Raw genomic sequence first — 26,006 nt, 5'->3', positions numbered from 1 at the left:
TTTGGGGCTCTACAATGTTAACCACTTAAGCCCTGGAAGGATTTTCGACCTTAATGACCAGGCCATTTTTTGCGTTGTGGCGCTACGTCGCTTTAACTGACAATTGCACGGTCGTGCGATGCTGTACCCAAACAAAATTTACATCCTTTTTTCCCCAAAATAGCTTTCTTTTGGTGGTATTTGATCACCTCTGCAGTTTTTATTTTTTGCTATAATAAATATCCCCCCAAAAAATATAAAAAACATATTTTATTATTATTATTTTTTTTACTACCCTGTTTCCCCGATAGTAAGACACCCCCGATTGTAAGACGTATCGGGAGTTTCAGAGGGGTCGGCTAATATAAGCCGTACCCCGAAAGTAAGACATATGTCTTACTTTCGGGGAAACACGGGGGTATTGCCGCCTCCCTCTCATCTAGCTGCGCGCCGCCTCCTGCCCACGTCCGCACCGTCCCCCTCTCCATACGTCGCCGCATCTGCCATTTCCCTCTGATCTTAATGAGCGCCGCCTCCTGCCCACGCCTGAGCCGTCCCCCTCTCCATACGTCACCGCGCCGTCCCCTGCACTTGTCACTGCCGCCTCCTGCTTAAAATACGGTAATGCACACAGTATTAATCATACATCAGTAAAACATACACACTGGCATACTGGGGTATCATCTGCTGTATGTAACCCAGTGGGTATCAGCAGGTGTCACACTGGATTAAATACAGCAGGTGGTACTGTATCACACATAAATCTGTTTTATCTTCCAGTATTCCACTGTTCGTTCTTACCATTTTTCATTGTTTTACATGTTATGCAATGTTGTAACAAGACATTCTTGGCACTTCCTTTTATAAAGCCTCATGCACACGAGACGCAGTTAAACGCGCGTTCAGATGCAGTTGGACAGTTTTTTCAACTGCACCTGAACTCATTCAATGTTATCCTATGTGTCCATGCACACAGTCTCGTTTTTTTCCGTTTATATGCAGTTGCGTTTAATCTCGTTTTTCCAGAAGCAAAAAAATGCGTTCAGAAACAAAAATTTCTGCGTTTCAGACGCAAAACGCGGCAAAACGCGGTAAAACGCGGCAAAACGCCGCTACCGCGTTTAGCCGCGTTTGCGTTTATATGCGTTTTTAAAGGTGACCTTTTTTTTTACATTAAAAATCTCAAAAATGATTGCAAATGATGAAAAACCATTAGAAAAATATTTTAAACAATTGCAATTGCAAGTGGACAATCCACAACTTGTGGCAAGTGACGTGGCAAGTGGACAATCCACAACTTGTGGCAAGTGACATGGCAGGTGGCAAGTGATGTGGCAAGTGGACAATCCACAACTTGTGGCAAGTGACGTGGCAGGTGAAGTGGCAAGTGACGTGGAAAGTGGACAATAGACAACTTGTGGCAGGTGACGTGGCAAGTGACCTGGCAGGTGACGTGGCAAGTGGAAAATCAACAACTTGTGGCAGGTGACTGGCATGTGACGTGGCAAGTGGACAATAGACAACTTGTGGCAGGTGACGTGGCAAGTGACCTGGCAGGTGACGTGGCAAGTGGAAAATCAACAACTTGTGGCAGGTGACTGGCATGTGACGTGGCAAGTGGACAATCCATAACTTGTGGCAGGTGACGTGGCAAGTGGACAATCCACTTGTGGCAGGGGACGTGGCAAGTGACGTGGCAAGTGGACAATCCACTTGTGGAAGGTGATGTGGCAAGTGACGTGGCGAGTGGACAATCCACAACTTGTGTCAGGTGACGTGGCAAGTGGACAATCCACAACTTGTGGCAGGTGATGGGGCAAGTGATGTGGCAAGTGGACAATCCACTTGTGGCAGGGGATGTGGCAAGTGACGCGGCAAGTAGACAATCCACAACTTGTGGCAGGTGACGTGGCAGGTGACGTGGCAAGTGAACAATCCACAACTTGTGGCAGGTGACGTGGCAAATGACGTGGCAGGTGATGTGGCAAGTGACGCGGCAAGTAGACAATCCACAACTTGTGGCAGGTGATGTGGCTGGTGACGTGGCAAGTGGACAATCCACAGCTTGTGGCAGGTAGCATGGCAGATGACGTGGAAAGTGGACAATCCACATCTCGTGGCAAGTGACGTGGCAGTTGATGTGGCAAGTGACGTGGCAAGTGGACAATCCACAATTTGTGGCAGGTGACATGGCAGGTGATGTGGCAAGTGGACAATCCACAACTTGTGGCAGGTGATGTGGCAAGTGATGTGGCAGGTGATGTGACAAGTGGACAATCCACATCTTGTGGCAAGTGACGTGGCAGCTGACGTGGCAAGTGACGTGGCAGGTGACGTGGCAAGTGACATGGCAAGTGGACAATCCACATCTCGTGGCAAGTGACGTGGCAGGTGATGTGGCAAGTGACGTGGAAAGTGGACAATCCACAACTTGTGGCAGGTGACGTGGCAGGTGATGTGGCAAGTGACGTGGCAGCTGACGTGGCAAGTGGACAATCCAAAACTTGTGGCAGGTGACGTGGCAAGTGACGTGGCAGGTGACGTGGCAAGTGATGTGGCAAGTGGACAATCCACAGCATGTGGCAAGTGACGTGGCAAGTGGACAATCCACAACTTGTGGCAGGTGATGTGGCTGGTGACGTGTCAAGTGGACAATCCACAGCTTGTGGCAGGTGGCATGGCAGATGACGTGAAAAGTGGACAATCCACATCTCGTGGCAAGTGACGTGGCAAGTGACGTGGCAAGTGGACAATCCAAAACTTGTGGCAGGTGACGTGGCAAGTGATGTGGCAGGTGACGTGGCAAGTGATGGGGCAAGTGGACAATCCACAGCTTGTGGCAAGTGACGTGGCAAGTGGACAATCCACAACTTGTGGCAGGTGACGTGGCAGGTGACGTGGCAAGTGAACAATCCACAACTTGTGGCAGGTGACGTGGCAAGTGACGTGGCAGGTGATGTGGCAAGTGACGCGGCAAGTAGACAATCCACAACTTGTGGCAGGTGATGTGGCTGGTGACGTGGCAAGTGGACAATCCACAGCTTGTGGCAGGTGGCATGGCAGATGACGTGGAAAGTGGACAATCCACATCTCGTGGCAAGTGACGTGGCAGTTGATGTGGCAAGTGACGTGGCAAGTGGACAATCCACAATTTGTGGCAGGTGACGTGGCAGGTGATGTGGCAAGTGGACAATCCCCAACTTGTGGCAAGTGACGTGGCAAGTGGACAATCCACAACTTGTGGCAGGTGCCGTGGCAAGTGACACGGCAAATGCAAGTATACAACTGCTCTCTATGCTGCTGCTGCTCACTCTGATCAAAATAGCAGAAATAGTTAAAAAAAATGCTTTGAGAGCTTGGGGAGGGTCTACATGATGTTATCTTTATAAACGCGTCTAAACGCAAACGCGTCTAAACGCGTCTAAACGCGTCTAAACGCGACATGCAAACGCGGCAAAACGCGCGTTTCTAAACGCGCGTTTCAGCTTTTTTTTAACAGAGGTTTCATCTGCGTCTCGTGTGCATGAGGCCTAAAACTGTTTTGTGGTGAATACAATACTGTTCAGGTTGTTAATAAATGTTAATTTTATGGTTAAAACAAAAAATTCGACAATTTTTTTCCAATATAAGACATACCCCGAAAGTAAGACATAGTGGGGCTTTTGGGGATAAAAAGAACGTAAGACACTGTCTTACTTTCGGGGAAACACGGTAGTAATGGAGCTGGGACTGCGACATTGAGGTGGACAGATCAGACACTTTTGACACTTTTTTAGGACCATTGACATTTATTCAGCAATCAATGCTACTATAGCCACTGTCACTGGCAGGGAAGGGGTTAACACCAGGGGGCGATCAAGGAGTTAAATGTGTGTCCTAGGGAGTGATTCTAACTGTGGGGGTATAGGACTTCCTTGAGGAGGAGACCGATTGCTGTTTATACTTAGTATGAAAAACAGATCTTTCTCCTCTCACCTGACAGAATGGAGATCTGTCTATTTACATTGACAGATCTCCATTCTGTCTCTCTCAGGAGAGATCGCAGGTGCCTAATGGACATTGCGGCTATCGGGCACACGCATCGGCTTTGTTGTTGCGCCGCGTTTACACCCCCCTAGGGTCTTAAAGCGGCCGACATATAGTTACTGAGATTTGCCCAGGAGAGCCTATACTGCGGCTGGCCCTCTAGTGGTTAAAATGCAACTATGGGAATTAACTACCTGCACCATTATAATGACACAGGAAACTTGAGGGAGTGGTTTGCACTACATTAACTAAGCAAATAGACCTGTTTTAGGTCTATCTACACCACTCATGGCAGTTTCTATGTCAGAGTGAATTATAAACTGGTTCAGGGCCTACTCCTAATTAACAAAGGAAATGTGGCAGTTTTAAGTATAGACCATAGAGGAATCCCCTAGGTGGACTTTTAAGGCACTCACATAGTTATAGAAAATATATTTTATTAGCCACTTACCCACTGGGTACTTAAACCCCCTTACTAACCAGACCAATTTTTAGCTTTCGGTGCTCTCACATTTTGAATGACAATTACTCGGTCATGCAAAACTATACCTATATTCAATTTTTATCCTTTTTCACACAAATAGAGCTTTCTTTTGGTGGCATTTAATCACCGCTGTTTTTTTTTTAAAAAGTTTGTGCTAAAAAAGAAAAAATACCGAAAATTCTGTAAAAAAAAAAATTAATTTTCTATGTTTCTGTTATAAAATGTTGCAAATTAGTAATTTTTCTTCATATATTTTGGGCAAAATGTATATCACTACACATCTTTGGTAAAAATAACCCAAATCAGTGTATATTATTTGGTCTTTGTGAAAGTTATAGAATCCACAAGCTATAATGACAATCTCTGAAAATTGATCACATATGAAGTACTGACAGCCTATCTGATTTCTTAAGCCAAGAAAGTACAAATACTTCCCAAATTACCCATTTTTGGAAAGTAGACATTCCAAGGTATTTAGTTAGAGGCATGGTGAGTTTTTTGAAGCTGTATTTTTTTTCCAACAATTCTTTGCAACATCAAGATTTTTATTTTTATTTTTTTCACAAAATTATTATATTATCAGGTTATTTCTCACACACAGCATATGCATAACACAAATGATACCCCAAAACACATTCTACTAGTACAGCGATACCACATGTGTGAGACTTTTACACAGCGTGACCACATACAGAGGCCCAACATGCAGGCAGCACCATCAGGCGTTCTTGGAGCATAAATTACACATATAATTTCTTGACTACCTCTTACATTTTTGAAGGCCCTGGAGAACCAGGACAATGGAAACGCCCCCAAAATGACCCCATTTTGGAAAGAAAACAACACAATGTATAATCTATGGCATAATGAGTCTTTTGAACGTGTCTTTTTTTTTCTACAAGTTTTTGGAAAATGTGTAAAGATAATGAAAACGCATTTTTTTTTTTTACACAACGTTGTCCATTTACACAATATTTCTAACACATAACATGTACATACCAAAAATTACACCCCAAAATAGATTCTCCTACTCCTCCTGAGTAATACCACATGTGGGAGACCTTTCCACAGCATGGCCACATACAGAGGACCAACATGCAGGGAGCACCATTAGGTGTTCTAGGGGCATAAGTTTCAAATCTAATTTGATTACCTATTACACTTTTGTGAGGCACTGTAGTGGCATGAATGTGGTATGGATGATAACTAATGTGGCATGGATGAGCCGTGGATGGGGATGGATGAGCCGTGGATGGGGATGGCTGAGCATGAATGAGTATGGCCTGGTACAGCTGAGTATAGATGGGTATGGCTGGGTATAGATGAGATGGCTGGGTACAGTTGTGTATGGCTGAGTATGGCTGGGTACGGCTGAGTATGGCTGGGTATGACTAATTATAGATGGGGGTGGATGGGTATGCTGAGCATGGATGGATGAGTATTGCTAAGGATGGATGGATAGGTATGCTGAGTATGGATGGCTGAGCATGGATGGGTGGATGAGTATGCTGAGTATGGATAGCTGAGCATGGATGGATGGATGAATATGCTGAGTATGGATGGCTGAGCATGGATGGATGGATGAATATGCTGAGTATGGATGGCTGAGCATGGATGGATGGATGAGTATGCTGAGTATGGATGGCTGAGCATGGATGGATGGATGAGTATGCTGATTATGGATGGCTGAGCATGGATGGATGGCTGAGTATGGATGGCTGAGCATGGATGGATGGATGAGTATGCTTGAGCATGGATGGATGGCTGAGCATGGATGGGTGAGTGAGTATGGATGGGTATGCTGAGCATAGATGGGATGGATGGATGGCTGGAATGGGCACATATCAGCACTGTAGGCACTACACATCCAGCCCACAGCGCTGCTGCTACTGATCTCTTCCCTCTCAACCTCGCACTGTACCAATAGGTATGGGGAGGGGAGAGAGAAACTGGACATGATGCTTGTTTGTTTACAAGTGATCGCTCTGTCATTTGATGGAGCGATCACATGGTAAACGGCCGCTATCAACGGCCATTTACCAAAATGCTCCTGGTCCAGAGTCGCTGATCTTCCTGGGTGCGCCATAGTACATCATAGTATGCCCTCCCAGAGTTATCCGACCACACTGCAGCTGTCATTTGGCTATAGCGCAGTCAGCAAGCAGTTAAACAATGTAAACATAATAAAACAAAGTATATTGAAATGGTTACAATGACTATATACTAGATAAAGGGTTACCACAATGATTGACTGAAGGTTCTGTAATTCACCCAATGCGTTTCAGAGTATCTATGTCTCCTTAATCAGGGGTATTTATAAGAAGGTGAATCATACATCTAAAGTGTAGTAATGACAAAGAGTCAAACGTAAGATATATGCGAAGCCATGTGACTATTTTCCTATATATATAAAACATATATCTTACACAAGTAATAATAAAATGGATGTGTCTCCATTCTGTGGCCTCTTACATATCAGGTATTTTGATACATTGTGGTTGATGGTGATCATATGATTGATCTTTTATTGGCCATTATCGGTATTGGTCTCTCAAGTTACCTTATTCCTTTCTATATATAAAAAACATTGCTACATTTTGTATGCTAACCCCTACCTTGATTGAATACAAATCATCAATAAATACTACCAGTATTTTGATCCAACCTTACAGCTCATCTAATGCGTAGTGAATTACCTACATGACTGGCCATATATTATATATAATCCCACTATAATTGTAGGATTTGACAACCAAACTAGTTTCAAGGTCACCTTATGAAAAACGACCTAAGTTATACTGTAATACTCACTGGCATATGTATATCAATATAAGTGACTCCTTGTCATATATTTAATACTTTTCAGCTTGGTACCCATCACATAGTGTTTTGTATCAACCTCATAACTTCCTGCCTTTTTGGTGTGTAGGTAGGATACATATTATGTTTATTGTATTATATATTTTCACAATGTATACTAGCACACGTTTGCACGCATATTGTTTATAGGTCAAGCTATATTTTTCACCATCCCATTATCACTATCATTGTCTTTACTTACAGGACCACACCCTCCTCTGGCTTCAGTATTGTTTGCGGTCCAATGCCTCCCATAGAAACAAGAAGGTCCTGGACTGCCACACTCCATAGAAAAGTCATCTTTATTGTGAAAAATAAGATAAAATCCAACATGACAGTCAAATCAAATGTGGACAAAACAGGGATCAATGTCTAACGCGTTTCACATCGTATTGCCTGCACTAGGCTTTCTGTACAAATTTGAGGTAATCTCATTGTCTCGTATATGATGTCTTGGCCAATTTATATATGGGATGGTGGGAGAGGCTCCGCATTTTTGGAGTTATAGAGATAGTTGCCGTTGAAAAGACACCATATTTTACTGCAGGTATATAGACGATCTCTTGTTTAACGTTTCAGATCCACATACAAACATAGAACAATGGTTAGATTACTTGAACGATAATGTGCTAAACTTGAGATTTACAAGGAAACTCTGTGTTTATTCTATAGAGTTTCTAGATGTAAATTGACAGGGGAAAACAATGAAATGACCTCAAATTTGTACAAAAAACCTAGTGCAGGCAATACGCTCCTACAGGCTGATTCTAGCCATCTGGGACACACTATCAATAGTATCCCGGTTGGCCAATTCCTCAGATTTAGAAGCAATCAGACTTCGATCAGGAAGCTGCATACATGTCTGCTAGGTTTAAGGAAAGGGGATACCCTAAATCGGTCATTAATAGAGCATTATCGATCGCAAAAAAAGTACCTGCTAGTAAAACCAGATATTGCAGCACTAATAATTCTAACTTTACTCCCACGTTTTCCACGTAACTAAGTATCTTCCAGTGCTGTCTCACAATCCTGTGTACTCTCGGATTTTAGCTAAAGGCAATCACACTGTGTCTAGAAAAGCTCCGTCCCTCAGTGGCCTCTTGTCTACCAGTCTTTTTTCCAGTAAGAACACCTCCATGAATTGGTTATCTTTTCAAGGAACCTTTAAATGCGGTGGCCAAGGTTGTGCTTACTGCCCTTTCATTAAAAGGGTTGACACCATCACGTCCACATCTACAGGCAAATCCCATAAGATACACTCCTTTATCAATTGCAACACATGTTACATCATATATGCCATCACCTGCACGACATGTTACATACAATATGTTGGCAGAACGACACACAGGCTTAAAGATCGTCTCTATGACCATCTTCATGATATAGAGAAAGATCATGCCACAAATGTTGCACGACATTGGAATGAATTTCATCAGAAGGACACATCTAGTCTTATCATTCAAGGTATTGACAAAATCGTGGAACCACCAAAAGGTGGTGACAAATGCAATATTCTATGTAAACGTGAAGACCGGTGGATTTTCATTTTGAATGGGATGTATCCCATTTTTATCAATAGATAATATCTAGTAATCTGTATCTTTCCATTTTGCCATAAATGTTATTATGGTGGTGAGATTACATCTTCTCTTCATCGCCATTTTTCGTCCTACTAGCAGTTCAATGCACTTGATAATATATACACATTGTAATTTTTATTGCATGATCTCTTTCAAGTGCATTTTTGTGACAGCCACGTTTCCGAACGTGATCATGATTTTCTTTGCAGCGGGTGGAGTGAGACTTTGGGTTCCATTATGCACCTGCTCACAATTTTGACATCACCTCTTTGAGACCAGTCTGTCTTGTGACTCTCCTTCTCTCGAGATCTAATTCCCTTTAATGCTACCTTGATTTTGGCCTCGTTCTTTTTTTTTCCCTCTCTTATTGAACACATTTAAATCGAGGAGCCAGGGTAGCGGTTATTCTTCATACACTTATTACCTGATATAATATTTCCTGCTACATGCTGTTTTTTTTTTTTCTTTTTGACTAACACCATATTCAGATGACATGACTTTGGATGGACCGGACAAACCTCCAACTGGCTTTTCAATATGACACAACATATAATTGATTGTTCAGAGTAAGAAAAAATTGTTTTTTTGTGCGTTGCGCTGCTGGATTATATATGTCCTGGATGGGGGGAGTGAGGAAGGAAAAAAGAGGGGGTTTTTTATGGGGGAGGGGAAAAAGGTTTGGGGGAAAAAAACCGCTGAAGTTGATAAATTGGTGTGGCGGATTTAGGGATGTCAAGTCTGCTTATCACAGAGTTTTGCAATCCTTGCTGTGTATGTCAGTAAATGCAGCAGAAGTAATGGATAGCTGGCAGGATCACAAATTATAGTCCACAGTTACTGGTTGTGGAAAATAGTCATAGAAAGGGGATGATTTCTTTAGCACAGGCAGGTAGGCAGCATGTTCAAGGATAGAAGGTACCTTGTAAAAGACATATAAACAGAAGAAAAAACAGCGCCAATCTAAGTGCAGTATTGTTGAATCAAAGACATTTAATTTGTGAAGTTATGCACTCACACTCTACCAGAAGGTTTCAGGCACATCATGTATCTAGAGGGCATCGCAGGGCTCTCGAGGAGAAGCGGTAACTCGTTCGGCTGTATCTCTCGTCCGGTGGCGCCGGTGGTTCCCAGCGTCGCACGGCTTGGTGTAACAGCGTCAGGGAGGTCCGTTCGTCCGTTCGTTGTTATGTTGAGGGGCGCACTGCGATGACGTTTCGTTGTGGTTTACGTTGCACGCGTTCGGAGCATGCGTGCTCCTTCATCAGGCATCTGGGTACTATGTTTGGAGTGGTTTAAATAGGGAAAGGGGGCAGTTCTAATTAGTCGTTTAGGTTCCACCTTATGGGGCGGAGCTGTTCCGACCAAAGCATGGTGTTGATTGCTCATGTGTTGCAGGCTGGTTGTATGTGATTATTGTGTGTGTGTCCATCAATGTATGTGGATACAAGTTGGATAGTGTGGACAAGATGTGGGAAAAAGTGATAAGAGTTGGAACTTTTTTATTTATTTAATTGTTTTAAAAATTGTTTTAAAAAATTATGAAAATACTTGTTAAAGGTAAAAAATAGAAGTGGATTTTGCAAGAATTAAAAGAAGGTTGTTAAAAATTGAAAAAATACATAGAAAATACATATAAAGAATATATATATATATATAAAAAAGAAAGGTTTTATATATAAAAAATATATATAAAAAATATATAAAGAATCAATAAAAATAGAGGTAAAAATAAGGATAAAATTACAATAGGAATAAAAATAACAATAAAAAAACAATAAAAATAAAAATAAAAATAAAGATAAAAATAAAAATAAAAATAAAAATAGAACTAGGAATAAAAATAAAACTAAAATGAAAAAGGGGCAAAAAATTGTTAATTAAATTGCTGAAGGTATATTTCTATGGTGGGTATTATGACATAACATGGTGAGAGACATGTATATTGATAGGATTTGATATTGTGAGAATTTGGTACTGTAAAATACAATAAAATGGTGTTAAAATGAGACGTGGATGTTAGAGCAGAACATACACATACATATATATATATATATATATACACACACACACATACACACACACACACACACACACATATATATATACATATACACATATATATATATATATACACATATACATATACACATACATACACATACACATACATACACATACATACATACATACATACGCATGCACACGCACTCGTACGTGTGTGAACCCACTTATAGTGGGATCAGAAAAAGGCGCGTGGATACTGATTTGTGGAGGTGAGGGCGGGGGGGGGGGGGGGAAGGGGAGGGGGGAGAAGGGGGGCGGGGGCGGCTAAGCAATTTTAAGTCTCATTAAAAAAATCTCATGGAAAAAGTGTGATGGGTAAAAATTAGACAACTGAGTTGATTTCTATGTCCTCGTTGAGGCCTCCAGGCGTGAGGGTGTCTAACGTATATATCCAAAAAGTTTCCCTCTCGCAGAGACGTTTGAAACGTTCTGCGAGGGGGAAGGATCCAGGTATCTGTTCAAGGGCCCATACTTGCATGCCCTCTGTGGACCCTTGATGGTGTTCTTTAAAGTGTCGTGGGATAGTGAGATTGGAGTCCCCTTCTACTGATCGGCGATGTTCGCCAAACCTTTTTCTTAGGGTACGAATGGTACGCCCTATATAAAGTAGATTGCAAGGGCAGCGGATTGCATATATTACAAACTCAGAGGAGCAGTTGTAGAACTCTTTTAGTTGGTATGTGTTGCCCTTTGTCGTAAAAGATTTTTGGCGGTGTTGGACAAATTTACAGGTGAGACATTTTTGTTTCTTGCATTGGTACATGCCCTTCAGGGTGAGGAATGTCCTGAGTGGCTTTTGTTTGTTATCGGTTTTTAATTTGCTCGGGGCGATAAAACTTTTTATGTTGCGTGCTCTACGATATGTTATCTTGGGGGTATCTGTTATGGAGGTTTTTAACAGAGGGTCTTCTAGAAGGATACTCCAATGGTTTTTGAAGATTTTTTCCATTTTTTTGTGTTGGGAGTGATATTGAGTAATGAATCTGGTGCTGTGAGTTTGGGAATGGACAGTCGGTTTGTTCGGTGTGGTTTCATGTGGTTGGGGTGTGACCGGGTGTGTTACTGGCTGGGTGTCCAGGAATTTGGTGAAGGCTTCATCTACTAGGGTGGGGGGATAGCCTTTGTCTTCAAATTTTCTTTTAAACAGAGTGCCCTGCTCGATATAATCTGAGTTGTGAGTACAATTTCGTTTTAAACGATTAAATTGACTCTTTGGGATATTGGTGATCCACCTTGGGTGGTGGCAACTTTGGAAGTGTAAATATGAATTTCCTGCAGTGGGTTTTATGTGGTTTCTTGCGAAGATGGTTTTATTGATATGACAGAGTTCAAGATCTAAAAAGGGTAAGGTATCTGGACTGGATTCAAAAGTGAAAGATAGGCCTAGATCATTAGCGTTACAGTGTGAGACGAAGTGGTCTATGGGTGGTCCGGTGTTGTCCCATATGATGATAATATCATCTATATAGCGACCTATGTATATAATATGCTCTGTATATGGATTGTTGTTCCAAATGTAAAGAGTTTCCCAGAAGCCCATTGTCAGGTTTGCATAGCTAGGTGCAAAATTGGCACCCATAGCTGTCCCTTGGGTTTGTAAGTAGAATTTTTTATTGAAGGAGAAGTAGTTGTGGGTGAGGCAGAACTTTGTGGAATCTAAGATAAACTCTGCTTGTGCAGTTTTTAGGGATGGGTCTAGGGCTAAGAAGTGTTTTACTGCCTGAAGGCCAACAGCATGGGGAATTGAAGTATAGAGGGAATTGACATCTAAGGACACCCATTGGTAGGTGGGCTCCCAGGAGTAGGTTTTTAGGATCTCTAGTAGGTGTGTACCATCTCGTATGTAAGTTTGGAGATTCTGTGCCAGTGGTTGCAGGAAATGGTCAATGTAGATAGAAAAGGGGCTGGTTATACTTTCCATTGCGGCAACAATTGGTCTCCCCGGGGGATTCTCTGAATTTTTATGTATTTTGGGAAGGTGATAGAAATAGGGAGTGTTATAATATGTTTTGGATAGAAAGGAAGCTTCTGCTTTTGTAATAATATTATCTCCAAGGGCTCGTTTTATGAGTGCTTCAGCTTCTATAGAGAAGAGGGGGAGCGGGTCACTTTTTAAGGGCTTGTATGTGTTGTTATCGGAGAGTAGTCTGTTGGCCTCATTTAGATAGTCTTCCGAATTCTGGATTACTATGCCACCTCCTTTGTCTGCTGTTTTGATGACAATAGAGTTATTTTTTGCTAGACTTTGGAGAGCCCGGGCTTCTTGTGGGGTGAGGTTGTTCCTGTGGTGATGCAGGGGGGAGGGGGGTGGCCTTAATTTACAAAGTCGTTTGATATCTGCATACACAACCTGGTAGAAACTTTGTATGTAAGGGCCTTTTGCCTGGCTGGGGTTGAAGATGGATTTTGGCCTAAGAGAAGTGTGTTTTATTGGGGGGGAATCTGGTTGATAATAAATGCAAGAAGTGTCTGAGAGACTAATGGTGGTGACGGCGGGGTCTTCATATTGTATAATTCTTCCAAAATGGCTAGGCAGGGATCCCTGCCTAGCCATTTTGGAAGAATTATACAATATGAATGAAGACCCCGCCGTCACCACCATTAGTCTCTCAGACACTTCTTGCATTTATTATCAACCAGATTCCCCCCCAATAAAACACACTTCTCTTAGGCCAAAATCCATCTTCAACCCCAGCCAGGCAAAAGGCCCTTACATACAAAGTTTCTACCAGGTTGTGTATGCAGATATCAAACGACTTTGTAAATTAAGGCCACCCCCCTCCCCCCTGCATCACCACAGGAACAACCTCACCCCACAAGAAGCCCGGGCTCTCCAAAGTCTAGCAAAAAATAACTCTATTGTCATCAAAACAGCAGACAAAGGAGGTGGCATAGTAATCCAGAATTCGGAAGACTATCTAAATGAGGCCAACAGACTACTCTCCGATAACAACACATACAAGCCCTTAAAAAGTGACCCGCTCCCCCTCTTCTCTATAGAAGCTGAAGCACTCATAAAACGAGCCCTTGGAGATAATATTATTACAAAAGCAGAAGCTTCCTTTCTATCCAAAACATATTATAACACTCCCTATTTCTATCACCTTCCCAAAATACATAAAAATTCAGAGAATCCCCCGGGGAGACCAATTGTTGCCGCAATGGAAAGTATAACCAGCCCCTTTTCTATCTACATTGACCATTTCCTGCAACCACTGGCACAGAATCTCCAAACTTACATACGAGATGGTACACACCTACTAGAGATCCTAAAAACCTACTCCTGGGAGCCCACCTACCAATGGGTGTCCTTAGATGTCAATTCCCTCTATACTTCAATTCCCCATGCTGTTGGCCTTCAGGCAGTAAAACACTTCTTAGCCCTAGACCCATCCCTAAAAACTGCACAAGCAGAGTTTATCTTAGATTCCACAAAGTTCTGCCTCACCCACAACTACTTCTCCTTCAATAAAAAATTCTACTTACAAACCCAAGGGACAGCTATGGGTGCCAATTTTGCACCTAGCTATGCAAACCTGACAATGGGCTTCTGGGAAACTCTTTACATTTGGAACAACAATCCATATACAGAGCATATTATATACATAGGTCGCTATATAGATGATATTATCATCATATGGGACAACACCGGACCACCCATAGACCACTTCGTCTCACACTGTAACGCTAATGATCTAGGCCTATCTTTCACTTTTGAATCCAGTCCAGATACCTTACCCTTTTTAGATCTTGAACTCTGTCATATCAATAAAACCATCTTCGCAAGAAACCACATAAAACCCACTGCAGGAAATTCATATTTACACTTCCAAAGTTGCCACCACCCAAGGTGGATCACCAATATCCCAAAGAGTCAATTTAATCGTTTAAAACGAAATTGTACTCACAACTCAGATTATATCGAGCAGGGCACTCTGTTTAAAAGAAAATTTGAAGACAAAGGCTATCCCCCCACCCTAGTAGATGAAGCCTTCACCAAATTCCTGGACACCCAGCCAGTAACACACCCGGTCACACCCCAACCACATGAAACCACACCGAACAAACCGACTGTCCATTCCCAAACTCACAGCACCAGATTCATTACTCAATATCACTCCCAACACAAAAAAATGGAAAAAATCTTCAAAAACCATTGGAGTATCCTTCTAGAAGACCCTCTGTTAAAAACCTCCATAACAGATACCCCCAAGATAACATATCGTAGAGCACGCAACATAAAAAGTTTTATCGCCCCGAGCAAATTAAAAACCGATAACAAACCAAAGCCACTCAGGACATTCCTCACCCTGAAGGGCATGTACCAATGCAAGAAACAAAAATGTCTCACCTGTAAATTTGTCCAACACCGCCAAAAATCTTTTACGACAAAGGGCAACACATACCAACTAAAAGAGTTCTACAACTGCTCCTCTGAGTTTGTAATATATGCAATCCGCTGCCCTTGCAATCTACTTTATATAGGGCGTACCATTCGTACCCTAAGAAAAAGGTTTGGCGAACATCGCCGATCAGTAGAAGGGGACTCCAATCTCACTATCCCACGACACTTTAAAGAACACCATCAAGGGTCCACAGAGGGCATGCAAGTATGGGCCCTTGAACAGATACCTGGATCCTTCCCCCTCGCAGAACGTTTCAAACGTCTCTGCGAGAGGGAAACTTTTTGGATATATACGTTAGACACCCTCACGCCTGGAGGCCTCAACGAGGACATAGAAATCAACTCAGTTGTCTAATTTTTACCCATCACACTTTTTCCATGAGATTTTTTTAATGAGACTTAAAATTGCTTAGCCGCCCCCGCCCCCCTTCTCCCCCCTCCCCTTCCCCCCCCCCGCCCTCACCTCCACAAATCAGTATCCACGCGCCTTTTTCTGATCCCACTATAAGTGGGTTCACACACGTACGAGTGCGTGTGCATGCGTATGTATGTATGTATGTATGTGTATGTATGTGTATGTGTATGTATGTGTATATGTATATGTGTATATATATATATATATGTGTATATGTATATATATATGTGTGTGTGTGTGTGTGTGTGTATGTGTGTGTGTGTATATATATATATATATATATGTATGTGTATGTTCTGCTCTAACATCCACGTCTCATTTTAACACCATTTTATTGTATTTTACAGTACCAAATTCTCACAATATCAAATCCTATCAATATACATGTCTCTCACCATGTTATGTCATAATACCCACCATAGAAATATACCTTCAGCAATTTAATTAACAATTTTTTGCCCCTTTTTCATTTTAGTTTTATTTTTATTCCTAGTTCTATTTTTATTTTTATTTTTATTTTTATCTTTATTTTTATTTTTATTTTTATTGTTTTTTTATTGTTATTTTTATTCCTATTGTAATTTTATCCTTATTTTTACCTCTATTTTTATTGATTCTTTATATATTTTTTATATATATTTTTTATATATAAAACCTTTCTTTTTTATATATATATATATATTCTTTATATGTATTTTCTATGTATTTTTTCAATTTTTAACAACCTTCTTTTAATTCTTGCAAAATCCACTTCTATTTTTTACCTTTAACAAGTATTTTCATAATTTTTTAAAACAATTTTTAAAACAATTAAATAAATAAAAAAGTTCCAACTCTTATCACTTTTTCCCACATCTTGTCCACACTATCCAACTTGTATCCACATACATTGATGGACACACACACAATAATCACATACAACCAGCCTGCAACACATGAGCAATCAACACCATGCTTTGGTCGGAACAGCTCCGCCCCATAAGGTGGAACCTAAACGACTAATTAGAACTGCCCCCTTTCCCTATTTAAACCACTCCAAACATAGTACCCAGATGCCTGATGAAGGAGCACGCATGCTCCGAACGCGTGCAACGTAAACCACAACGAAACGTCATCGCAGTGCGCCCCTCAACATAACAACGAACGGACGAACGGACCTCCCTGACGCTGTTACACCAAGCCGTGCGACGCTGGGAACCACCGGCGCCACCGGACGAGAGATACAGCCGAACGAGTTACCGCTTCTCCTCGAGAGCCCTGCGATGCCCTCTAGATACATGATGTGCCTGAAACCTTCTGGTAGAGTGTGAGTGCATAACTTCACAAATTAAATGTCTTTGATTCAACAATACTGCACTTAGATTGGCGCTGTTTTTTCTTCTGTTTATAATTGATTGTTAGGTTTATTCTTTGGTAATAGTGTATTTTTGTAATTACAACAACACTCTTTCAAGTGAATACTTTTAACATAATATCAGAGTTTTATTGTAACTGTGAAGGAAAGACATTTCTTTCTTTTGTTCACATAGATATATTTATGATACGCTCGATACGGCCCTCCGGCCAACATTCTACAAAATTATATATGCTTATCATAAATAGATCTCTACATCCACTCACATTTTTATCCATTTAGGTCTGTTTTGTATACTCCGGAGGTATATATATTTTTGTTTTTTTTTCACTCGCCCTATTTATATCTGTGTGACGGGACGTGTTTACTTTTTAGATTATCATTTACTGGCACTAATGTGATTATAAATGCTTTCTAGTATTTTTGGTACCAGCTTTTGTGTCCCGCCCCACAGGTGCACTCTATTTTTGGGATTTACAGCTCCAATTGTGTAGAAGGCACGTTCACCTAATTGCAAAACTTTGGTGGATTTTTTCTTCAACTTCCTTCTTGTATACACTGTTGGTTTTTGTTAACTTGGCTATGAGTAAGCATCAAATGATGTGAAACGCGCTAGACATTGATCCCTGTTTTGTCCTCGTTTGATTTGACTGTTATGTTGGATTTTATCTTATTTTTCAATAAAGATGCCTTTTCTACAGAGTGTGGCAGTCCAGGACCTTCTTGTTTTTACAGACTTGTGGAGAGCCAGCACCTGAGAGTTCACAGTAGGGCGGGAACACCTGTTAAGGTCAAGAGGCTTAGTGAGCGGCATTCCTTTTCCCAATGCCTCCTATATCGGTCCGCCGTACCCAACTTATAAATGATGGTACACCTCAATACATTATGAAAAACAAGCCCCTCTCATAGGCAGATGCCTGGGGACACATATCCAGTTATTCTTTTTGTTTTTAATAGTTCTATTGGAATGTTCCATATACACATACCTGCATAAAATATGTAAGTCTATATATTATTACTTGTGTAAGATATTTGTTTTTTATATATAGAAAAACATTTTCACATATACCTTATGTTTGACTGTTTGTCATTACTACACTCTAGATCTATGATTGACCTTCTTATAAATACCCCTGATGAAGGATAGATAGATACTCTGAAACGTGTTGGGTGAATTACGAGAACCTTCAGTCAATCATTGTGGTGACTCTAGTATATAGTCATTGTAACCATTCCAATATACTGTTTTTATTATGGTAACATTGTTTAAAAAAATGTTTTTTCCATAACTATGTGAGTGCCTTAAAAGTCAACCTAGGGGATTCCTCTCTAGTCTGTTAAATTTGGATGTGGCACCCCGATGGGGACATTTGCACCATTATAATCCTTGTTTTAAGTATAGAAAACCTTTGCAGATCCTGACTAGGTTAGACCAGGCATACTAGAATATAGGTCATGTATCACATCTAAATAATAAGTGCCATTTCACAACTGTCTTATGTTAGTGTCAACTCTTCTGATACAAGTTAAAATAGGGTGTCTTTATCATGAAAATTTATTTCCAAAATCAAATAATGAAGGGTAGCTAAAATACTGTATATTTTTCATGTTAAGGGTCAGTGCAACCAAACTGATATGCCAGTCTAGTAAGTTTGCAGATGCACTGAATTATCACTTTTCTTAAAATAGAACTATAGGCAAATCATTTTTATTAATTTTGATTACAGTAAGGGAGGGTTATAACCCGTCATGTTTTTTTTTTTTTTTGCTATCTGTGTCCCATTGGGAAGATTTATCTTAATTTCCTGCCCCATAGCCAAAACAGGAAGTGAGAGGAAATCCCTTCATAGTGAGGGAATCCCAGAGTGTCACCAAAACAAATGTCTCCATTGAAAGATTTCTACTGTCTCTGTTCTGATGACAACCCAAAATTTTGAGATTTTTTCACTTTCACTCAAACAGATAAAGGTAAACAGGACAACCAGAGAGCATAAATTTCCTTAATGGAGGCAGAGACAGCAATAAAAATCTGACAGGTGTTTTAATCCCTCTCCACTCTATGTAAAAATATACATTTGCCTTCAGTTGTATTTTATGGGAAATGTGCCTTGAGGGGAAATGCCTTTGCCCTGCTTTCACCCCCTTGGTTAGACTAATTCCATCTTTTTATACACTTGCGGATTTAGAACTCTTTAGCTACATAATTTCTCTTAGTTAGGAGTTAAATGTGCAAAGAAGCTGACCAATCTTGTGGAGGGCGTAAGAGGGCTTTTCTTTCTTGTAGAATTATTTTTGTTTTGGTGATCCCATTGACCAAATACCTGACCTACCTGATCTGACCATTATGAGGTTGTTTTCTCACTGTTAAATTCTTTCAGTCTAATATGTAGAATGCTATGATAATCTTAGGTGTCGGTGGTGGTCTTCCAGTCAGTAGAAACACTTCTTTAGTGGAGTCCACAAGAATATCTCAGAAGTTAGTAATTTACTCACAAGTATCTACATATAACTGAATATCAACCTCTATGTCAGCCTTTCCCAACCTTTTCAACACAGAGGAACCCTTGAAATATCTTTCCAATGTCAGGGAATTCCTGCTAAAAATGACTATATCTACAACGCATGATACATTAGTGTGATGGTCAGTGGGAAGAATGCTGCTTATTCTTACTGTCATTGGGAAGAATCCCCCCCCCAACAAATAGCTAAAATTAACAATGGTGTCAGTGGGAACTTACAATTGTTCAAGGAACCCCTAGCAACCTCTGGACGAACCCTAGGGTTCCACAGAACCCTGGTTTAGAAACCCTGCTCTATATAAACAAATGAACATGTAAAATACATTTATGTGTATCTGCACACCTATGATTGACAATTGTACTATACATTTATTAAGTTAATGGAAATTTCAGAATATTCTAGTGCTCACCTGTAGTTTCAACAATTCCTTCAAGAATGACAACAATCTCAAACTGCTCACTCCTTAGTGACTTCTGTGAGAGATCAAAGAATGGACTCCTACGGTTGATTTCATGACAGATAGTTAGCGGAGAAACTAGGAACAGCTGGTCGGCTCCAGTGCCAAATCCAACATCCAGCTCACGTTGGTCGAGTGGCAGGAATTCACCTTCAGGAGTCTGTCTTGACTAGAGAGCAAAACAAACACAAAATGTGTGGTCAATTTGCAAACCTATTTAAATAGATAAAATAATAATAAAAAGAAATAGATAGCTATTCCCTTTCACATCATAATATCTAAAAGAAGGACTAGCATGTGTTGCAGAGTGGTCTTGCTTGCACAATAGTGCTTGCAGAAGAATGTCATGATAGTAATTGGAAGCAGAGATGAAGGTGGTGCAGTTCCCCAAGAGCAAAGTGGTAATGTCTATAGGTGCTGCACAATATTATTAATTTTGCCCATGGGACTTTAACTGAGGCACGTCACTAGATAAACAAACCGGTTAAACAGAAAACATTATTATTATTATTATTATACAGGATTTATATAGCACCAGCGCTTTACAATATAAAAGGAGACAATGCAATTACAATACAATAAAATACAAGAGGATTAAGAGGGCCCTGATCAGAAGAGATTACAATCTAATGGGGTGGGGTAGGTGGTACAAAAGGTTGTAACTGTGGGGAATGAGCTGATGGAAGTGGTACATGGAAGTGGAAAACATAAATGTATTAATAAATCCAGAGAAAAGGTGCTGCCCATTTGGATGGTGGAAGGAAACTAAGCCAACAGTTTACTAGTGGAAACACATCAACACTTCATCCCCCCCACTTATTGTGTGATAGACAGTATGACGGCACTTCACTTAGCATGTAGTATAAGCAGACCAATGATCAGCACTTAGAAGATGGTGGTGTCAGGGTCAAGTAGAAGTTCTGTGAAGAAATGGAGGTAAAGTGCAAAATCTGAGCCCAGACTGGTTATTCATCATAATTCTACTACTTCTACCAGATGTTCTGCAAATAGAAAATTGAGATTGGGATTTGTTTGGTCATTTCATTCTAATAAAAAAATTGTCACCCTTAATTGCAGTACTATGATCTTAGAATTGTGTTGAGACACGCCAAAATAATTAAATTAAAAAAATCTGTACATTTTAAGCAAATGTAAATATTGAAAAACAATAGACCATATAAAAGACACACAAATATGAGTCTGTTGGCTGTAACACATGCACATGTATATATGTATACATATGTATACATATGTATACATGTATAAAAATGTGTTTACAACAATTCTACAAAAGCTTTGCAATGATACACTATGACCCTGATTTACCAAAGCAACGTTCACTTTGCAAGGGAATTTTTACTTAACTTAGTGAATGTGATGAAAGTACACTTTGCAAAGAATACCTAATCAGGTGCAAGGATAATTTTAAAAAACGGAATGTTTGCTTTACGTGATTGGATGACTGAAGTCAGCTTCCACTGCATTTACAAAGTGAAAATTCCTTCGTGAAAATGTTTGTCCCCTTTAGTCTATTAGATGTATATGGGCTTCTTCTTTAGAAAATCATGTGAATATATTCTTCTCCTTTAGTAATGACTGGTTGAAATACTTTTAAAACAAAACACTGTCTGTCTTTTTTGAACAATTGGTGATGCAGTATAAATTAATGTTTTAAGATACACCAAAACAAGTCTGCTGACAATGATACCGGTAAAACACTGTCAGTTTTCTGAAACTGCTAATTTCCTGAGCTGCCAGCTGAGTTGTAGAATTGGAGTTGTAGAGCCGTATTAAAATACACCAAAAATGATTCTAAGGCCGCGTACACATGGGCGGACTGTCTGACGGACTTGGTCCGCTGAAACGTGTTTCAGCGGACAGTCCGCTCGTGTGTGGGCTTCAGCGGACTTTTTCAGCGGACAGTCTGGCGGACTAAGTCTTTCGGAATTTCCGTAATACAGTCCGTCCAACTTTGGTTTCAGCGGACAGTCCGCTCGTGAGTAGGCTAGTTGGACGGACTAAGTATGGAGCATGCTCAGAAAGGATTTACACGGCCGAAGGTTGCATTGCAGCGTATTGGACGTCGTATTTCTAGTCCCGTCGTACGTGCTGTACACGTCATCGCGCAAGCTTTCAGCGGACTGTGTTCGTCGTGTGTGGTCAAGTCCGTTCATTCAAAAGTAGGACGGACTGTCTGTCGGATTGTCTGACGGACTTAGTTGGCCAGACAGTCCGCCCGTGTGTACGTGGCCTAACCCAGACCCATTCCAGTATTTGTCATGGATGGTGCTTAGTGTCCTCTTCAGTATTTAAAGACAACTAAAGCAACATACAGAAGGGCAAATGTCTCTTCTGAGGTCCCCCTTCTCCCTTTATAGATGACACGAGTAGTGTGAACAAGTAAAAAGGTAAAGAGATGGTAAATATATTTATTTGAACCCCCAAATTATAAATTTCCATATGTAATTCCAATTAGCTGAAGGATGTTTGGTCTATTCAACCTTCAAAATATAAATTTCTCTCACCTCTGTAAGGACATCCATTTAATAGAGATAAACTCATTTATTTATAGTATATGTTAAAATATCATTATGGGGCCCCACTGGTTTAACCACTTTCAGACCGGACCATTTTGCTGGTAAATGACCAGAGGTCTTTTTACACTTTGGCACTGCGCTGCTTTAACTGGTAATTGCGCGGTCATGCAATGTTGTACCCAAACGAAATTTGCGTCCTTTTCTTCCCACAAATAGAGCTTTCTTTTAAAGGTATTTGACTGACTCTGCGATTTTTATTTTTTGCGATATAAACGTAAAAAGACCGCAAATTTTGAAAAAAAATGATATTTTCTACTTTTTGTTATTAGAAAAATCCAATAAACTCAGTTTTAGTCATACATTTAGGCCAAAATGTATTCAGCCACATGTCTTTGGTAAAAAAAAAGTCAATAACTGTATATTTATTGGTTTGCGCAAAAGTTGTCACATCTACAAACTAAGGTACGTTTTCTGGAATTTACGCAGCTTTTAGTTTACGACTGCCTATCTCATTTCTTGAGGTGCTAAAATGGCAGGGCAGTACAAAACCCCCCCAAATGACCCCATTTTGGAAAGTAGACCCCCTAAGGAAATTGATAAGTGGCATGTTGAGCCCATTGAATATTTTATTTTTTTGCCTCAAGCGATTGAATAATGACAAAAAAAAATATTTTTTTTTTTTACACAAAGTTGTCATTAAATGATATGTTGCTCACACATGCTATGGGCATATGTGAAATGACACCCCAAAATAAATTCTGCTGCTTCTCCTGAGTACGGGGATACCACATATGTGGTACTTTTTGGGAGCCTAGCCGCGTACGGGGCCCAGAAAACCAAGCACCGCCTTCAGGCTTTCTAAGGGCGTAAATTTTTGATTTCACTTCTCACTACCTATTACAGTTTTGAAGGCCATAAAATGCCAAGATGGCACAAAACCCCCACAAATGACCCCATTTTAGAAAGTAGACACCCCAAGCTATTTGCTGAGAGGCATGTTGAGTCCATGGAATATTTTATATTTTGCCACAAGTTGCGGGAAAATTACAAACTTTTTTTTTTTTTTTTTTTTTACACAAAGTTGTCACTAAATGATATATTGCTCACACATGCTATGGGCATATGTGAAATTACACCCCAAAATAAATTCTGCTGCTTCTCCTGAGTACGGGGATACCACATATGTGGGACTTTTTGGGAGCCTAGCCGCGTACGGGGCCCCGAAAACCAAGCACCGCCTTCAGGCTTTCTAAGGGCGTTACAGTTTTGAAGGCCATAAAATGCCAAGATGGCACAAACCCCCCCCAAATGACCCCATTTTGGAAAGTAGACACCCCTAAATTTACGGGTACACTAGTGAGACTAGGTAATAAATGGCGGGTGCCCTGAAACTATAAAAAAATAACTAACCAACCAGCGTCACCTGTAACAGTTATTTGGTGATCACTGGTGAAAGGGTTAACTAGGGGGCAATCAGGGGGCTTTATGCGGTAGTATATGGGGGTCCCTGGCGCTATAAAAAGCTGCGGCGAACCTAAATACCTACCTGCCTAACTAGCGTCACCTGTGACACTAATACAGCGATCAGAAAAACGATCGCTTATTAGGCTGGGTTCACACTGGAGCGATGCGGGAACGCCACGAATCCGCGGCGGGTTCCCGCATCGCATGCCTCCCGGCGGCAGTTCACACTGCCCTATGCGAACTGCTGGGAGTGTCAGTGAAATGTTAATGACACCCCCAGATCAGTTCGCATATCGCAGTGCGATCTGCAAACTCGGATCGCATGGTGTGAACACCCATGCGATCCGATTCTGCTGCGGACCAAAAAAAGGGTCCCGTGCGAAGGTGCGGCGGGTGCGACGCAAATTCAGCCATACTATCTGTATGGCTGAACTCGAATCGCACAGAGATCGGATGTGATTTGCACTGCAGTGCGGTGCGAATCACATCCGTTCTCATAAACCGCTGCAATGTGAACCCAGCCTTAGTGACACTGGCGACGGGGGGTGATCACGGGGTTAAACCTTTATTGGGGGGGTTAGGGGGGTACCTTAGAACTAAAGGGGGCTAACCCTAACTGCCCTAACAGTTATTACAGTCACAAATGACACCCGCCGGGTGATCAGGGGGTTAAACCTTTATTAGGTAATAAATGGCGGGTGCCCTGAAACTATAAAAAAATAACTAACCAACCAGCGTCACCTGTAACAGTTATATGGTGATCACTGGTGAAAGGGTTAACTAGGGGGCAATCAGGGGGCTTTATGCGGTAGTATATGGGGGTCCCTGGCGCTATAAAAAGCTGCGGCGAACCTAAATACCTACCTGCCTAACTAGCGTCACCTGTGACACTAATACAGCGATCAGAAAAACGATCGCTTATTAGGCTGGGTTCACACTGGAGCGATGCGGGAACGCCACGAATCCGCGGCGGGTTCCCGCATCGCATGCCTCCCGGCGGCAGTTCACACTGCCCTATGCGAACTGCTGGGAGTGTCAGTGAAATGTTAATGACACCCCCAGATCAGTTCGCATATCGCAGTGCGATCTGCAAACTCGGATCGCATGGTGTGAACACCCATGCGATCCGATTCTGCTGCGGACCAAAAAAAGGGTCCCGTGCGAATTTGTGGCGGGTGCGGCGAATGGCTGAACTCGAATCGCAGAGATCGGATGTGATTTGCACTGCAGTGCAGTGCGAATCACATCCGTTCTCATAAACCGCTGCAATGTGAACCCAGCCATAGTGACACTGGCGACGGGGGGTGATCACGGGGTTAAACCTTTATTGGGGGGGTTAGGGGGGTACATTAGAACTAAAGGGGGCTAACCCTAACTGCCCTAACAGTTATTACAGTCACAAATGACACCAATGCAAAAAAAAATAAAAAATGCATTGGTGTCACTGTGACTGGGGGGGCAGGGGTAATTGGGGGGGGTGATCGGGGGGTAAAGGGGGGGTGTGAGTGTGCCTGGCATGTTCTACTGTGAAGTGTCGTGTTGGTGCAACTCACCGATCCTCTCTCCTCGGTGCCGGAACGAAAAATACCGACATGAGGAGAGATTACATCACTTCCTCTGCCTGTGTTTACATTACAGGAGAGGAAGTGATGTCACGAAGGATTTCCATTCGTCGGGAGCGATCGCGAGGGGGTGGCCATGAATGAATGGCCGCCCCCTCATCCCGGATCGCTCCCGAACGAATACCGACCGCCGCAGGCACCGGGGGTGGGGCCCGATCGGGCCCCCCACCCGCGGGAAGGCAGGGACTTAAATATACGCCCATATGCCTGCCCGTGCCATTCTGTCGACGTATATCGTCG

General features: G+C 41.5%; 1 protein-coding gene across 1 annotated transcript in view; it reads right to left on the bottom strand.

Moving 5' to 3' along the window:
• The window catches only part of LOC143935604 (G protein-activated inward rectifier potassium channel 1-like), a 169,235-nt gene that overhangs the window by 16,723 nt on the left and 126,506 nt on the right, over window positions 1–26,006 (bottom strand). The window contains exon 2 of the mRNA XM_077459590.1: window positions 20,096–20,312. Coding sequence (XP_077315716.1) covers window positions 20,096–20,312 — 217 coding nt within the window. The remainder of the gene's footprint in view (window positions 1–20,095; window positions 20,313–26,006) is intronic.

The sequence above is a fragment of the Lithobates pipiens genome, unplaced genomic scaffold (assembly GCF_037356315.1).
Source record: "Lithobates pipiens isolate NorthernLeopardFrog02 unplaced genomic scaffold, aLitPip1_a1.2 Scaffold_28, whole genome shotgun sequence".
Taxonomy (NCBI): Eukaryota; Metazoa; Chordata; class Amphibia; order Anura; family Ranidae; genus Lithobates; species Lithobates pipiens.
Note: the sequence above shows the minus strand (reverse complement) of the source record. Positions and strands in the feature narration are given on the sequence as shown.